This window comes from Heterocephalus glaber, unplaced genomic scaffold (genome assembly GCF_053883595.1).
Source record: "Heterocephalus glaber isolate CG9 unplaced genomic scaffold, H.glaber_assembly_v1.0 deba00000594, whole genome shotgun sequence".
In the NCBI taxonomy this organism is placed as follows: Eukaryota; Metazoa; Chordata; class Mammalia; order Rodentia; family Bathyergidae; genus Heterocephalus; species Heterocephalus glaber.
In genome coordinates this window covers 18,874,469-18,892,078 of record NW_028258151.1, presented here as the reverse complement: position 1 = coordinate 18,892,078, position 17,610 = coordinate 18,874,469, and the positions used below count along the sequence as shown (strand labels likewise).

Below are 17,610 nucleotides of genomic sequence, written 5' to 3'. Positions count from 1 at the left end.
ATCTGGCCCCCAGGGCCTCTTCAGAGTTCTCCCCAAACTCCAGGAAGAGGCAGAGAGGCAAAGGAACCCCATGCCCACAGCTCGGGTGCTGCTGGAACCCAATGGCTTCACTTACACAGCTCCTCTCTGGAGCTGGAGCTCCAGGAACGGAACTCAGGCATCCTGTGAGAAATCATGAGCATCCTAAGGCAGTGGTGGTGAACCTACGGCACGAGCACTGCAGTGGGCTATTTGTTATCACCAAAAGCTCTAAAAGGTTCACCATTATTGTCCTAAGGGCTTCTACTAGGTTCACTGTCTCAGAAAGTGGCAGAAATAAAAATAAGAGACTACCAAACTTTTTTTTGTAGTACAGATTGAATCCAGGGCTTTTGTACTGAATGAGAGCCCTATTTTTAATTTTGAGGCAGGATCTTTCAAAGTGGTCCAGGTTGGGATCAAACTTGCCATCCTCCTGCCTCTGCCTCCCAGAAGTGCTGGGATTACAGGTGTACAGTGCTACATCTGGCAAAAGACCTGCAAACTTGCTCTTGGTTATAAGACTCTTTGAATTTCAGACCTGAGAAGAACATCAGTTTGAAACTTCACTTTTATTCCATGACCTCTCATATTTGGATTAAACTACAAGTACTGCATATCAATTTAGGATTATCAGGCATACTTGGTAATCTATAAAGACTGTTTCCCATGGCAGATAAGCAGGAAGTGCCCCTATTTTAGCAGTGGCCAGTCAGGTACTTCTGGGGTATCTGGGCTTATTGGAGCACACAAATCCCAGGCCATGGATGGCCATCAGTTTGAAGGTAGAAACACTCAAAAATTAACATGAAGAATGGGCTGGGGATTTAGCTCAGTGGTACTGTGCCTGCCTCAAAAGCGCAAGGTCCTGAGTTCGATCCCCGGTACTGGAAAAAAAAATTAACAATGAAGAAAATTTAATGAAATCAATTGCATGCACCTGGCATCTGGCTTTTGAATTTTTTTCTTCTACCTACCTGCCTCTTTGTACGATAACAGGTCATTTTTATCCTTGAACACGGGGATGACAGATGGAGGGACAGGCAGAGGTATACAGGATGGGAACTGCAGCCTGGAGGGGAGGAGGTTATTCTGAGGGCACTATATGCACATTTGAGGTGCGGGTCCACATGTCTGTCTAGGAATAGGGTCTTTTTTGGGGGCGGGGGGAGTATAGTGGATTGAATTCACGGCCATCTCACTGAGCTACATCCCCAGACTTTTTTTTTTTTTTTTTTGAGATAGGGTTTTGCTAAGTTGCCAGGTTGGGCTCGAAATTGTGATCCTCCTACTTCAGCCTTCCACAATGCTAGGTGGAAGGGTGGGTGTCACCACACCCAACTTGGGATGAGAACTGTTTGCAGCCCACGCCCAGTGGCCTCGAGGTCCACAGCAGCCTTTGCTGGGTGACTCAATGACTGGGTGACTCAATAATGACTGGCCCAAGTGTACCGGGGATGCCCTGGGAGACTCCTGTAATCCCGCCTGCCCTGTGCCCACAGGCCCCAGACCCGGAAGTTGCTGCTTCCTGCTATCTGTGGCCATGTCTCTGGCAGCATGTGGCTGGGTAACCTCTCCTTCCTGCCTACAGCCCTCCAGACCCACAAAAGAAAGCTCAGTGCCGAGAAAGCTGTGTGTAAAATAAGTCAGTGGTCACACCTGGGCTCATCCACGTTTTTCTGGACCATGAAGGCCTTGAACATGGGGCTGAGCTGCCTCTTTGCAGACTTTGTGGCCTCCCCTGGGTTTGGGGATAGAGATGGCTGTTGAGTCTGGACAAGCAACAGGTTCCTGATCTGTGATGCCAAAGCCCAGTGGCTGTTCCTTCAGAGCATGCTTTCTTATCCTACACTGAAGGGACCACCAAATCTAAGAGGGTCACTTCCAGCATGTCCATCTTCCCATCATCTCGTTTTTGTTGTTTTTTTTTTGGTACCAGAGATCGAACTCGGGACCTTGCGCTTGGGCGGCAGGTGCTACAGCCACTGATCTAAATCCCTGGCAATCTCATGCTTCTTAACTGGAGTCAGCATCTCTGAGTTCCCCATTATAGGGATAACCAGCTCCTTCTTCCCTACAATGTCCCCACTCAGACAGGCTTTCCGTGCCACCTGCCTCTGGGTCTGGGGCCCTCCCTAGCTGTCCTCCTGGCAGCCAGCCGCCCCTCTGGGCCTCAATTTCCTCCTCCATAATAATAGCTCCTACCCTACACAGTTGTTAGTTAAACAAGCTAAGACACAGTGCTGGCCAAGTGCTATGGAATTGTCCCTTGTCACTGTCCTGGGTAACATTCCATCAGCACTCTGTAAGCTTGGAAGGGCAGAGCCCTCCCTGTCTCCTTTGCGGGTGCTGGGGCAGGGGTGGGGAGCAGGGCCTGGAGCACAGCTCTGTCCTAATGCGACCCCTGTGCTCTAAAACCAATCCTGTTCATCACAGGCTGAGGCAGGCTCCGCCCACACCTGTTCTCCAGCTCTCTGCAGCTCTGTGAGAGCTCAGTTCCCCGGCAGCCCCCAGCTGAGACCCCAAGGGTGCAAGATCTGACCAAAGCTGGAGCCCCTAGGAGCTCTGCAGCAGCTCCACGCTGTATCTCTCTGAGGAGCAGCCGCCCTCCAGCTCTATGGAGGCCAGAGCAACTCCCCCACTTCACATCTCTGAGCAGCCATGAGGGGGCCTGGGCAAGGCCTGGGGAGGGGCCTTGAAGGGGGACCCAGTGGGAGGGGAGAAAGAGGAGGCAAGGTAAGAAGGGGGTTCAGTTCTAAGGTGCCAGTACCAGACCCTGGGAGTGAGGGCCCACACCCCCACTGCGCCAGCGACAGCCCTCTCTTCTCCCAGAAAACTTTGTCCTTTAGTCAAACTCCTCATGGGCGAATTCCGTCCCCACGGATCTCTTGACGCGCTGGGTCCGGCCCTCAGGAACGTGGTAATTATGGAGGACGTCAGGAGAGGGGCCCCCAGGCCTGAGACTTGCTCCGCTCCGTCGCACACCCCGGGCCCCCACCTCCACCCCGACTCGCCCAGGCGGCGGGAGACGGGGTCCAGCTCTAAAGCAATCTCGACCGACCAGCGCCCGCTGCTGCCCGGCGTGGAGCGTTCAGTCGTGCGTGGCCTTGCGTCCCGGGCAAGGCGGACACCCGGCCAGGTGGGGCCCGGGGTTGGACCCCCACGGGGTGGCAACCCCACGGGGTGGCGGTGCGGTGGGACCGGACGGCTGCCTGTCACCCTTCCCCAGTGTGGCGGCCAGTTTGGCTTCCGCCCTTGACCCCTCACCCCATCTGGCTGCCCCACCGGGTACCCCTGGCCGCTTGCCTGGGAAGGAGGGACCCGCCTGGGGCCCCGACCATGCGCTCTAGCTCCGGCTGCTAGCTGGGGCGGGGTGCGGACTGGCGCGGGGCGCTGCGTTTCGCAGGGTGGGCGCCGGGCCCCAGACGCGCGGAGCCCGAGCTGGGCGCGCGCTCTTGGCTTGGCCCCCGCAGACTGCACCTGGGCCGCACGTGCGCGGGTGGGCGCCCGGGGAGGCCTCGCTGCCGCCCGACCCCGCCCTCCCGGCGCGGCGCAGGTGCGCGGCCTCCCCGCACTCACCGTGCCTTCGGACGGCAGGTAACCAATGTCTTCGATGGCGCAGATGTTAATGATGTGAACGCTGCGGTCCTCGGCCGGGAGCGTCGAGTACTTCTCATGGACCCTCATTGTGGCCGCCTGTCCGCGGGGACCGCCGGGCGGCGCGCCGTCCCCATCCACGGCCCCGGCGGCCTCTGCAAGCGGAGACGGCAGAGATCGCGGCGCGCTCTTAGGGGGCCGGGCCTTCCCGCGCCCTGGCCCGCAGGGGACGTGGCCACCTCCCGCTCCGCTCCGCCCGCCCTCGGCCCGCCCGGCCCGCGCACTGTGCGGGTGCGCCCGACCCTCCCCCGGGGCCGACCGTGCCTCCACCTGGCTGGGAGTCCCCAGGGCGGCCGGTGAGCCTGCTCGGGAACTTGGACGCAGGCCTGCCGCCTTTCCTTAAAGATATAAACGCACTCCGCCCGCTTATGGCAGGGGCGGCGGCCGCGGGTCAGATTTTCCGTAGAAATTTAAACACAGGAAGAAAGTATTTCATTCCTGCGGCCCCTCCAAGTTTTATTTTTATCCGGGGTAAGTGCCCCTTTGGGTTTTTGTAGAGGGTGGAAAGGGTTTTCACAGTAGGGGGAAACTTCCAGTGGCCCCCAAATTAAATAAAAGGGTCGAGCTAGCTAGCATCTGGGGTACACTTAGATGGAGGGAGAAGGCCCTAGATTGAAGCCAAGAAAGTTCTTCCTGCCCTTTCCCCCTCTACCCCTGGCACACTCCTGCCTGGATCGCCCACCTACTCTGAGTCCCTGGCCACTTTCATCTCTCTGGGGCCCCTGATACCTTGTGGCCCCACTTAAGTGGGGAGCTTTTTGTATTGGGCGGCCAGGCATGCACAGTCCCTCCCACTGGTGGACAGCCTGCAAGGGCAGAATGCTGCTCCTTCTTTTGCAGAGTGGGCCTGAGGCTAAAGAATCTTAGGCCCAGGAGCAGTTTCTCCTCCTCAAGGCAGAGTGGTGGCTTTTGCAGAGTTGGACAAGCTCTGCGGTCTCCCAGAGGAAGGGAGGATGGCTTTGATCTCCGGTGCACACAGTAGGTATTCCTCGGCAGGTCTTCAAGCCTCCCTCTCTGCAGAAGGAGGAGGAGGAAGCAGGTTTCAGGGGCAGCGGCCCCGCCCTCCGCCCTGCCCCCCCCCCGGCTGAGCCCCCCCAGGGGCCACACTGGCAACCTGGTCCCTGGAGATGCGGAGACCCTTTCCTTGGCCTCCCAACATCCTGCTATTTCCTGGCATGCATCAGATCAGCTTCCTGCAGGAAACCATCCTGGATCCCTCCTCCCAAGCAAAGGGACCCCTCTCTCATTACCCAAGGACCCACAGGAACTCAACTGCTGCACTTCCTCTCCTCCTTCTCATCTGATAGTGGGTCAGCTACAGGTTCATACAGCTGTTGCTCAATAATTGCTTGTGGCATGGCCACTTAGGAACCCTCAAGGCTTCTAGAAATTGACTGTAAAGTTGCCTTTTAGGGTCACACCGTTGCCATCAGCATGCCATGGTTCCCAGGGTGGGATCAGGAGTGAGACTGGATGGGGTGGGGGACACGGGGTGTGTCTAGCTCTGGTGCTTTCCAGCCTCATAGCCCTTCTTGAACCCCCTCAGCCTCACAGAACCCTGTTCTTCTCAAGTGAGCGCTAAACTTGCAGCACAGCGACACCACGGTGTGCTTGGCCATGGTGGCCACTGTTCCTACCATTACCCTCGCCACTGTCATCACCCCCTCATTCTTGCCAATGAGGCTGCCTCATTCAGGCACAAGTTGTTGAATTCTTTGAATGTGGTGGGTGCAGGAAGGCTGCTTGGTCCATGGGCTGGCCATGCCAATAGGTCCCAAGTGCCCTAAGGGACCCTTGGTCTGCATCTTGGACAGCAAAACAGGGTTGGAGAAATGCCCTGAGCTGTTCATATCACCGCCAGAAATATCCTCCCTGTCCTCTGCCGTGCCAGGGAGACTGGTCCCTAAGAATTCAAATTTTTAGGTTTGGGAAGATCTCACACACACACACACACACACACACACACACACACACACACACACTCACACACCCGCACACACACGATTATGTAACTTCATCTTCCTTTCCTTGTTGGTAAGCAGCTGACATTGTGTAACCCTAATATGGCATTTTTCTAAATATATGTTTACATGGCCAAGAGTCTCTCAGAGGGCTATGAGGTGTCATTTTCCAAAAAAAAAAAACAGTAAAAACATAATCGGTCAGGGCTGGAGGTGTGGCTCAGTGGTAGAGCACTTGTCCCACATGTTTGATGGTTCAATCTCAACACTTAAAAAAAAAGGCATGCATGTGTGTGTACACACATGCATACACACACACACACACACACACACACAGTCAATTCTGGATACGCTGATTTTACCAAAAGTTTGGGGAGTGACATAGACTGCTGACTTGAGAGGCTCGGACTGGCATGGTCCACATGGCTTCATTCCCAAGACCCCTGGGGGCTGCAAGGTGGGGACAATCTCTTAGACATGACTGCTCCCTTCCTCCTTCCCAGACAGGGCTATATTTAACCTCTTGTTTCTGTGATTCGTACCTCAACCAGGTTTGATATTTGCATGTCTGTAAGACACATCCTCTGTCCCCTGGCCAGGAAGTTTCCTCTTGTTCACACCTATCCTTGCATTCTGCTCCTGTCCCCCCATCCCCACATTGCCCTAAGTGGACAGTGTGGCGATGCTCCTGCAGATGCTGTTGAGGAAAGCAGGCTGCCCTCAGCACAGCAAGGGTGAGAAAGGACCAGTTCTATCTCCAGACCACCTGTCTTCGGCCACCTGTCTTAGGTCTTCAGATTTCAGGAGTCAACAAAAAGTACATTTAGTTCCCCCAAATCAGGGAGGGAGAAGAGCATTCCTCCAAGTTGAGCTGTCTCCCAAGTCAGGACTGGTTTCCAGGGTCCTTTTTGTTCTGAGATGAGTCACTTGCCAGCTCACTGCCCCGTCTTCATGACCCTGCTCTTGGGCTCTGTCCTGCGAGTCACTGGGTGCTTATAAACTGGCCCTTTCCATAAACTATGGCATTCATCTTACATTGTTAACTTTTGGACCCTGTTATCTTCATCCCCAATAACCCAAAGGGACAGATTTTGCCAGCAGGATTAATTTCCTGCTCATAAATTAGTTAAAAAAAAAAGTCGAAGCCAGGTGTGGTGGCATATACCTGTAATCGCAGCACTCTGGGAAGTTGAGGCAAGTTCAAGCCCAGCCTGGGAAACTTAGAAACTTGGTGAGATTCTGTCTCAAATGAAAAAGAGCTGGGGATATAGCTCAGTGCCAAAGCCCCTGGGTTCAATCCCTGGTACCACAAACAAATAAAACAAGTCTAATTTAGTCTGAATGGTGCGTTTTATCTTGGGAAGTTCTGGCCCTCACTGCTGACCCTATTTTGCCTTGTTGCCTTTTGGATTGTTTGAGGCCATGCACTGACAGACACCTGTATCTTTGCTGACATTTTAATAGTTCCTAGGGGAATATGGGGAAAGTGACTAGGGTTCATTCAGGAGATGAGACTGCCTTCTCTTTTCACAGGCAGCCGTCCCAAGAGCGTTTTCATCTCCTTCTTTGGCACTGCCCACACAGAAGGCCTGCCCGCCTCAGGGCACATGCCTGCACTCACCTAGCCACCTGTGACTCAGGGAGAAGTTGAACAGATTAGACTTTACAAAGTGAGACAGAAGGAGGCACTCTGAATAACGGGGTACAGGGCCTGTTTATCGTGCTTATGAGCCCAGACAAGAATCCAGCTCCCCCATTAATTGGCTGTGAGGTCTTGGCATGCCTCAGTTTCCTCTTTGGTAAAACAAGACACTTTTGAGGGGGGAGGCTGTGGCACTGAATGGGACCATGGATGTTCAGACCCAGCTGCGGTGAGTCCTGGGTTAGGGACTGTTCCAGCAATGATCTCTTCCAATAGGGTGCTTTAGGGCAGCCTCTCAGCCTCAGCATCCTTGACATTTGGCCTGGGAACATGCTTTGATGAATGGGCTGTCTTGTGTGCTGTGGTTGTTCAGCAGGCTCCTTGGTGACCTTTACCTACTAGGTGCTGTAGCACTTTCTCCCCCCAATCCCAGTGTCTCTAGATCTTGTCAGATGTACCCTGGGAGCAAAGTCACCCCCAGTTGAGAACCACCCTCACATGGCCACTCACAGAAGACCTGAGAGGCTGATTTTATCACTGCATGTTTCACAGGTGATCACAGCTGGTCTGAAAGGGCTGATGTACTCTGCTGAAAGGTCAGGCAGGAGGGGGGGACCCTGAGAGCACAGATCACTGTGAATCCAATGTGCAGGTACACACATAGTACACATGCACACACACACACACGTGGAATTAGGGAGGTCTTTTCACAAAGCGAAGCCGAGCAGGTGAGCAGGTGGCCCCCACGTGGTGGAGGTGAGGGTGCCCAGTTCCCAGGGTGCCAGTCCTGTACAGAACAGCTTCCTGCCCTATTCAGCCTTCCGAATCCAGAGGGGCTCAAGTGCCACTGACTCACAGGCAGCAGAAGGGTAGGGATCGCAGCATGGGAGAAATGAGCTGCCTATGACTCAGGGCCATTGGGAACGCCAATCTGTTCCCGCTCCCACAGTGGCTTTGCACTGGAGGGCATCCCGAGGGGGAACAGAATGGGTGCCAACAGGTAGATGACATAACCTGTTAAAAGTGACATGGGTTGTAATGATCCCCAGGGAAAGACATGCCTGGGGGATCCATCACTGGGATATGCTGGCCTGGAGACTGGACCACTGTCATTTCCTTCCCTCTATGACATCAGCACCCGCCTGGCAGAGGTTGCCCAGCTGCAGCTTGCTGGGCGACTCCAGGCTCGGAAACCGCCAGCCTAAATTCTGGAGTGCAGCCAAAGCATGAAGTTCTGTCTGGGAGTATTTTTTTCCTCCTACAGAATCCATGAAAAGTTTCAGTTTCCAGAGGAGGGTTCAGCTCTTGGGGTGTTTGGTTACCCAAGGCCTGCTCGCTGAGAATTCCTAAGAAGTTTAAAAACACACCCAGGGTGGGTCGGAACCTCGCCAGCCACCCGCCACCTCCTCCAGGAAGCCTTTCTTCTAGGGCTCAGCCTCTGACTCATCTCTGGCCCGCCCAGCCTGGCTGGGGCTCCTGGCTCTGTCCAGGCACCTGGGCTTGCTTCTGCCCAGCATGCTCATTAGTTCTGCACTCTTCACCTTCTTTTCAACCTGCAGCACCTTACGCATTTTCTCTGTTTATCTTTGTTTATTTAGCAAGCAGTTGTACAGTGCTTACTATGAACCAGCACCATGCTAAGCTGTTTACAAATATTAACTTGGTCTTACAGTGATTACAGCCCTCTGAGAGTGGATTTGCACCCAGGCTTTTCCTGGGCCTTTCTTTGGAAGATTGAGGAGAGATTCAGGTCAAATCTCACACAGCTTCCTCTGTTCCACTGATTCTGCAGGCATGGTGGATGCTCTGGCATCAGAAATGCTGCCTGGACCTCCCTGCAGAAGGATGCACCTGACCACATTGCCCAGGCAGGGTGTGGAAACTTCCCACCCCAGGGGGAGCAATGCCCTCTTCTCGGGCATCTCTCAAGCGAGGCTTGAAAGAATAAAAGATCTCCAAGCCCTCCTTGCAGTGGCCTGGGCATGGCTCTCCAGGAGAATGAAGGCCTCCCCAGGTAGGTGACATGCACCTGTTCTGTGCCACTGAGCTTCCCTGGCTGTGAACAGTCTCCCCAGGTCTGATGCAGCTGCTACAGACAGGGAATGGTCACGGCCCCTGCGGTGTACAAGGTGACCAGGCCCCAAGGCCATGGAGCTAGGAGGGGACTTGGGGCTCCTGAACACATTGAGAGCCCCCCTCACACACACAGCAGCCTATGTTAGCTTTCTCCACAGAGTATAGGGCATGAGCTCCCCAACCCTGCATGGCTTCCTGGGGCCCATGGCCAGGCACCCCATTAACTTCCCTACAGATACACATAGGGTCTGGCACTGGGTCTCAGTGCCACCAATGCTTGCTGCAGCTCCAGTCTCACTCCAGAATGAATCCTATTGTGATCCGCTCACAGCGCCCTCCCCAAGAGGGGATGAAGGAAGATGAAGATGGGCATGGGAACGCTGCCCCAAGGTGGGCAGGCTGCACAAAGATCATGAGAACCAAGGGCTTCCTGGTCCCACTGGGAGCTTAGCATCTCTATGCGGAACTCTGACATTTTCCTGTGAGCCCCAGTGATGCGAGTAAAAGACCTTCCTGGTGCTTGAGGGCCCATGCATGACCTCTTCCCTCCACATTCATGTACGCATCACTGGACACCGAGTTCTGCAGCGTCTTAGGGCCCCTGCCAGGCCTGGGGTCTCTGTCCTGCAACTGAGCTGCATTCAGGGGGACCCTGTGTCTGATGACTGCTGCCCTGGGATGGGGAAATGAATGAGCAAGCGAACCAGTCTCACGGACAAGTTAGTGATCCTCCTGTCCCAGTGCTGGGGGATCAGAGCCTTACAGCCTCTGGGTGTGGCACCAAAGACCTCATCCTGATGGGACATTGCTGCGCACAGGGAGAAAGGTGCTGGGCCTGCAGAATAGCGCTGCTTGAAAGAACACAATGCAGGCCAATCTGAGTTACATCGTCCAATAGCTGCCACATTAGTGAGAGTGAAAAGAGCCAGGCCAAAGTAATAATGTATCCGATGCAATCCATTATATAACAATTTCATTTCAACATGTCCTCAGTCTAACAATTATTAATGGAATATTTTACATTCTCTTTTTTGCCCATGTGTTTGAAATCCACTGTGTATTTTCCTCTTACAGCACATTTCATTCCAGACAAGCCACATTTCCAGGGCTCAAAACCACATGTGGTCAGAAACAGCTGTACTGACCAGCTTAGCTACAGAGCCTCTGATTATTATTTAAGGAAAACTATGTTGTATGGGGTTTTTTTTGTGCTTTATGGTTTTAAGGGTTTTCTAAGGTTTCTTCAATGAACACGAATTAGGTTGATCATCAGGGAAAGGGTGACTTGTTTAAAGCTGATCTACTGTGTTGCTGGTGGGTTTCTATTAGACCCTTTTATTATTTAAGGAAAAGTGGCCAATTTGTCAGATTTTCATCTGTGCTGAACAGATGTGAAGAAAGCCACCTTTACCTAGAGGCCTGTTGGAGGCACATTCCTAAAATATTTTTATTTTATTTTCTTTATTTTTTTGGTCCTGGGGATTGAACTTGGGACCTTGCACATTCGAGGCAGGCAGCAGAACCACTGAGCTAAATCCCCTGCCCTGACAGAGTAGTCTTTAATTACCAAGCAGATCTGGTTACACAGCTGCAGGGCTGGGGTGGTGGAAGGGAGCTCAGCACTTCCCCCCAGAGGAGGCTCTGGACATCAGGGTGCCCTCCTGCCACCCTTAGGTGAGGGGTTGGCAGGCACACGCCACCCACTTCACCATGGTGGAAATGATGACGCTGTTGGGAGTGAGCGAGGTCAAGCGCTGGTGTGTCCGGTGGTGTCTGACCCTGGACACAGTCCCTGGACAGCGGAGAAGTGAGAGACGAGTCAGGGCCAGGAGAGCCCGGGACAAGGGGCTGTGGCAGACTCATCCTCCCACCCTGTAGACTGGGGGTTCGTTCTGTCAACATCGACGCAGTTCACAAATTTGTTCATTCCAATCCCCTGCCCTCTCATTTGCTCCCACCCTTCCTCCTTTCCCTTCCCAATCAGCTTCCGCCTTCTATATGCCTCCTAATTGTCTTCCTCACCTCCATTTTTATCTGCCTCCCTCACCCTCCCCACAGCTGCAGTGTCAGCCCCAGGCTATTTTATTATAGTTTGATAGCTCCAGATTTTCATGCCCTAAAATGATGGGAAAAGAGAGCCTCAGGGCTCAGGGAAAAACACGTGGATTGAGCCAATTTTCTGCATCTTGTGGCATCAGTAAGTACACTCACATGTATGTGTGTTTGCACACACACACTGCCCTATCTCGTCCCTCAAGGGGATGGACTCAAACTTGTGACCTCCTCCCTCCCTGTGGTTCCCAACCCCTCCACCACAAAGGCCCCCTGAACACCAGTGTTGAAGGTGCTAAAGCTCAGCATGGCCTAGATGCTCCCAGCCCCCCGGTCATATGGAACTCAAAGCCACAGGCTGTCCCTGAGTGTCACAGGCAGGCCCCTCCCTAAAAGATCTTGGCCTCCTCCAGCTCTTCAGAGATGCAGCTCCCCTGTTTTCTAAGTGTGAACCTTTGTGTCTGACATCAGACTTTCTGGAAACCCAAATGTCCCCTAGGATTTTCCCCATGGGATTTCCACAGGCACCCTAAGCCGCTTGGGGAAGTTTACATGGTTATGCTCCATTCTAGATGGGATCCCCTGGCTGCAGCATCCTGAGGGGTCTGGATAGCTCCTGCCTCTCTCCCCAGGATGCAGCAGCTGCCCCAAGCTCAGCCATGTCCTCACACAGCCCGAGTTCTTCTCTGTCGCTCTGCAGATCCTCTCCTGGGCCTTCCAGCCCATTTCAGAAGTAGAAGCCAGTGGGCCTTGGTCAGTGAAGCCTCAATCCTCTCCACAAGGAAAGCAAGGACAGAGAGACTTCGAAGGCCGGGATGGAGCTGGCCCTGTGTGGTCTGACCCATGCAGACCCTTTCCTGAAGGGACCTCAGCAGGTGTGTGGGGGGGTGTAGGGGTCCTGAGACATAGAGAGAGAAACCAACAGGGCTCACCCAGCCTTTGTGAATGGCTCTGCTCCCTGACCCTGGGGCCAGATGGGGTCTGCAGAGAAGCTGCCTTCCCTCCCTAATGCTACCTACCAGTTGCAGCTTGGTTCACCACAGGGACCAAACAGAGGTCTATGTCCCCTTAAATGGCCATGGGGACACCCCCACCCTGCCCCTGGTTTAGATGGAGCAGGGCTGGGCAGATGATCTGAGGGTGCCAGGGCAGGCACTGAATCCTTGTTTGCTGCAGTCAAAGATCCTTGGAGTTAGAACCCCCTTCCTGCTTGGGTCTGAGGCTTCTGTTCCAATGCCACCTGTGTGTGGTCTTCCCTGGCCCAGTTTCTGGCTGCCTTTGCTTCCAAACACCTTTGATCTGCCTGTTTGTTCTGTCTCTGCCCCAGGAAGGCAGGGACCTCAGTCTGCCCTTTTCCCTGCCTTCTGGCAAGTGAGAGGGATACACACTGTTACTTGAAAGAGTGAGTGAATGAATGATGTGTGCATTGTTGGTGTCCACAGATCCAAGCACAGAGCTATTGTACCTAAGCACTGTGTCCCTACAGGTCAGTTTTTAGGTCACTCCAGCAGCCCTGGAGCCTGAGGGAGGCCATGGAATCTCCACAAATGGGATCTCCCCAGTATAGCCGCCTTGTCTTAATATTTTCAAGCTATTGGCGAAGCTGTGAGGCCACTGATGGCAGCTGCCCCCAAAGTCCCATTGAAGCCAGGCCTGACAGGCCTTAGGGTTCTGCCCAGGGAGGAGTGGGCTGGGCCCTCTGGGCAGGATGTGACCCTCTGCAGCAAAGTCAGCATGCTTAGCAAGGTCATATTGTGTGCAGCCCTGAGGGAAAGACAGACCGCAGTGTGGAGCTGAATGACGGGTCAGCCAGGAAGCCAGAAACCAACGCACGGCCTACAGAAAAGTGCAGGGAAAAGAAGGAAAGGGCACAGTAAGAGAGAGTGGCCGGTTTCTCAGCTGAGCCCTGAAGGGTCTTTGGGAATCAGGAAGATGAAGATGGGGAAGGGAACGCTTTCCCCCCAGGCCTGGAAGAGGCAGGTGCAGGGCAGGAGACAAGGCGGTGGGGACAAAGGTGGGCAGGCTAGGCTGCTCCTGCATCCACCCCTGCACCTGTGGGACATGCCCCAGCAGCTTCTACGTGACTACAGGTGTTGAGAAGAGCCGTGAGCGCACCACTCCTGACACCAGCCCTGCAGAGCTAATGTCCACATGGGACAGGCAGACCAGCCACAAAAACCTAAGTGAGCCACACAGCACCAGGGACATTAGGTCAGGTCAACCCCAGCATGGTGGGGGGGGGAGCGGGGGTCAGAAGTGCCCAGAAGGTGGGGATGGCAATTTCCCACAGTGGCCAGGGCTGGCTGCCAAGGGGACATTCATAGCCTTTCAGGATGGAGGATGGGGGGGCCAGCTGGGACTTTCTTTGTTTTGTACTAGGGATTGAACTCAGGACCTTGTGTTTGCCAGGCAGGCACAGTGCCACTGAGCTAAATCCCTGGCCCTGGGACTCATTTTTTATGCAAATAAAAGGGTGATTAGTAAGCAAGGCAGTCTCTTCTTTGTAATGGCAAAGGGTACCCTGGATGGAGGCAGCTTAGGCCCAGCACAGACATGGACGTGGCAGTGCCCATCACTCCCTCTGGGTGCCAGTGGGCGCCTGGCCCTCATGCTTCCTTGTTTGGTCCTGTAAGGCTGGGCAGGCATCTCCTCGGCTGCACCAATAGCACCCATGGGCCTGACTGGTAGCACAGTGGTGCTTCTCCTGCCTGATCACCAAGGCTGTGCCCAGGTGGCCTCTGGGGTCTTTCGGTCCTCTGTGGAGTGGCATGTCACAATGGCCAGGGCTGGCCAGACCTCTGCACCTGGACCTGTCTGAACCCTACTGCAGGGTAGGCCTCCCCATGCTGTTCCTGGGAGAGGCCAGTCAGAGCTGCATCTGTCACCCCCCTCCCTATGAGTCATCAAGGAGGGGACTGTGCTTGTCCCTGCACATAGTAGGTGCTCAGCAAAGGTTGGTGGGAGAGATTGGTCCAGAGGACAGTTAAACACTTTTCACTCACTTCTGAGCATGGAATTTTCCAGAGACTCCGATGATCAGGGCCAGGCACAGACCTCCTCCCTCTGACTCCTACATCCCCACAGGGTGACTGTGGATGAGGCAAGTAAGTCTTGGGATCCCCACTTCAGACTCAGTCCCAGTGGTGGACTAAGATGTGGAGAGGACTGTGGAGACGGAGTGCACAAGGCACAAACATAGCACCGCTCAGCAGGAATACCGAGGTGGAGCAAATGGGCAAGGGGGCTGGAGGGGATGTGGTCAGAGAGGAAGGTGGGCAGGCCTGCAGGACCCCCTGGGTGGGGAGAGGTCTCTGCAGGTAGCTCCCATGGGCCCGGATGCAGCTGACAGACTGCAGGGCTGTGCCTGGTTTCATGGGCTGGGCGGGGCCCAGGATCTGCATTTTAGCAGAGGACCTCAAGTAAGTGTCAGATCAGGGACAACATGGTAATAAGCAAGGCTCCTTCAACAATGGCCTAACCCAGAGGAGCCTGGGACTCCTCTGACAGAGACCTCACCACCTCTGGAAGCAGCTGCTCAGTCCTGGAGTAGCTCTGGCTCTTTCACAGAAAGTCAAAGGAAGCCTGCTCTAAGGAACCCATCCCACTTCTAGGCTGGAGTCACACAGACTGCTTCACCAGAGAGATAACACAGAGGTTTAGTCAGCTGTCATAAAGCTCCTTCCTCTCCAGCTCAGCAGGCCCAGCTCCCTCTACTCCCTGGTCTTGGCCAGGTTCAAGATCACTCTCAACCATATATTTTCAAAATCCTTTGTGCTGGAACGTGGCCAGTATGCAAACTAAGCGAGGACTTGGAGTTAGCAGCTTACATGTGTGATTGCCAGGACTCTGGTGAGTCCCTTCCAAGATCAACCTCCTCCAGCCCTCCCCCATTTGCCTGTAATTTCCTCACATGTCTGTAATGTAGCACTAAGCTTTTCGTTCCCGTTCCCCAGTGAGACTTAGCAAATATCCAGAAAAAAGGCAACAATTGGTCTATTTCATACTAATGTATACACTACTTTCTTCTCTTCCAGCAATGCAACCAGCATTAGGCCCAGGGGCATGTGGGAATGGGGAAAGGGGAGAAAGGGAAGAACTTCCCATGGCAAAGGGAAAGGACAGAAGGAAGAGGTTTGGAGGAAGAGGAACAAAGAAAACGTTTATTTGCTGCTGATCTGTCCTGGACTGACCCACCCCTGCCCTGCCCACTGCCCTGACCTCCATGGAGCCGGCACAACCAGATCTGTCTGATCTGGGAAGCAATTTTAAAGATCACCCAGGTCCAGGATGTCCATCTGAACAATCTCTCCAGAGCAAAACCAGGACTAAAAACAAAGGAGAAAAAGTTTAAGACCCACAAGGGGCCACACAGGGACTGAGCAACCTGTTTTTCAGATAAGCATCTGATCTTAGAAGTTTTCCTTCTCATCTGTGCTGCTGAGGCCCCATAGTGGGGGTTGGGAGGTGGAGGTCAGACCTGGGCTCTTCCCGAAACATGTGCTGGGCACACAACCAGAGCTGGCTGAGGGGTCGCCACCTCCAGCTTTGGGGCAGAGGCCCTGGGACCCCCAGCCACTGGACAGATCTACCCCTCCATGCTGGATGCACAGAGCCTGGTGGGGGAGGAAGAATCCTTGATGTTTCGCCCACTTCCTTCCTTTGCCAAACCATAAATCCACGGCAGGGCCAGAGAATCCTCTTGGTTGAGCCCAGTTGTGAAAACAACCTCTGTGTGCTGGGAAAGAAATGGTGCACACATCCCCCACACTCCCCGATCCACTCCCAAAGGATGAAGATCTTTTTCCCAAATAAAGAAGAAAGAATCAAAGAAAAGAAGGGGAAGGAAGAAAGAAAAAGAAAACCAGGAGAAAGGAAAGAAGAGAGTAAGATTTGGTGAGAGAAAAGAGCAGACCGAACCTCTGAGAAGAGAGCGAGAATATGGCCTAGGGGCTGAGGTCATTTCTAGGTGCTGCTAGGGACCTGATACTGACTCATCAAAAAATGACCTGAAGGGAGACAGAGTCTTGCCTTGCACGACTGGATTGTATTTCTCCAGGACAAATGAAGGAGGGTCTGAAGAAGTGGGTGGGTGGGATTCGGAATCCCCATTCTGTGGAGGATCACAATGGTGCTCTTAGGGGAGGAGCCTTTCTTTGTCATGAGATAGCAAGAAAATATCAGGTTAGACACTTGGGGACAGCGCTCCTTCCTGGCTAAGGGGAATGACCATGTGGCACGACTTCCATTAACATAAATTCATCTTTAAGAAACGCAAAGATTGCTCAGTTAAAATGCATGCTCTGGTCACTGGCCACAGTGGGGCTTGGATTGTTCTGATAGAATCATGAGTCTGGGCCGCGGAGCTGGAATTCTGGCTATCTTAGGGAACATTCTCTGTCCCCCCATCTCACTCAGCAAACACACATGTCAGGTGCACTCTCGCCTGGGATAGGCTGCTCAGTTTTTATTCTGTTTTCAAAGAAATGCAAGTCCTCCCTAAGAAAAGCAAGACTCACTGGGAACCACAACAGCTGAGATCCAATTACAATTACTTTGCATGTCAGAATACAGAGCCAAATAAGTAAGAATCAAGAAAAATAACCAAACAGAATGGCAACAGGGACATACTGACAGTAGACTCAGATGTTGGGGTTGTGGGCACATCCAGTTAAATGCTGGAGAAAGTAAATGAGAAGATGGGGAATTCCACCAGAGAACTGGAATCTACAAATACAATCAGACAAGAATTTTAATGCTGAAAATAGAATGCAAACGATAGACAAAACAGCAGATAAGACAGAGTGGAAGAGATCAGTAAATGGAAAGATAAGTCGGTAGAAAATATTAAAATTGCAGCACAGAGAGAAAAAAAGATGTAGCATATAGAAGAGTTCATGAGGGCAGACAATTCACATGAACATTTACCTCTGCACTGGAGCTCTGGGGAAAGAGAAGGGGGAGAACAGGGCAGGAGCAGTGTCTGAAAGAGTCTGACCCAGAATTTCACGGAGCTGATTAAAGACATCAGGCTGTATTGAGTTATGGACATGAGTAGCTCTATGAAACCCAGGCAAGTGCATACAGGACACCACAGGGAAGCTCGTTAGAGCCACAAGGGTGAAAAAGAAAGGCAAGAGAAGAATCTTCAACACAGCCAAAGAAAAACAACATTTAACAGATCTGCAATAAGGTGATTGGCTGAAT

The 17,610-nt window shown here is 53.3% G+C and overlaps 1 protein-coding gene across 12 annotated transcripts in view; it reads right to left on the bottom strand.

The window, feature by feature from the left end:
* Positions 1–17,610, bottom strand: part of Ano1 (anoctamin 1) — a 175,144-nt gene that overhangs the window by 95,608 nt on the left and 61,926 nt on the right. For 10 of the 12 annotated variants that reach the window (XM_004852162.3, XM_087205446.1, XM_021264455.2 and 7 more), the window contains one exon: positions 3,598–3,770. In XM_004852162.3, coding sequence (XP_004852219.1) covers positions 3,598–3,770 — 173 coding nt within the window. Of the gene's footprint in view, positions 1–3,597; positions 3,771–3,945; positions 4,049–4,404; positions 4,690–17,610 lie in introns of those variants that run through there. The other 2 variants (XM_087205447.1, XM_021264458.2) reach the window with 2 other exon arrangements.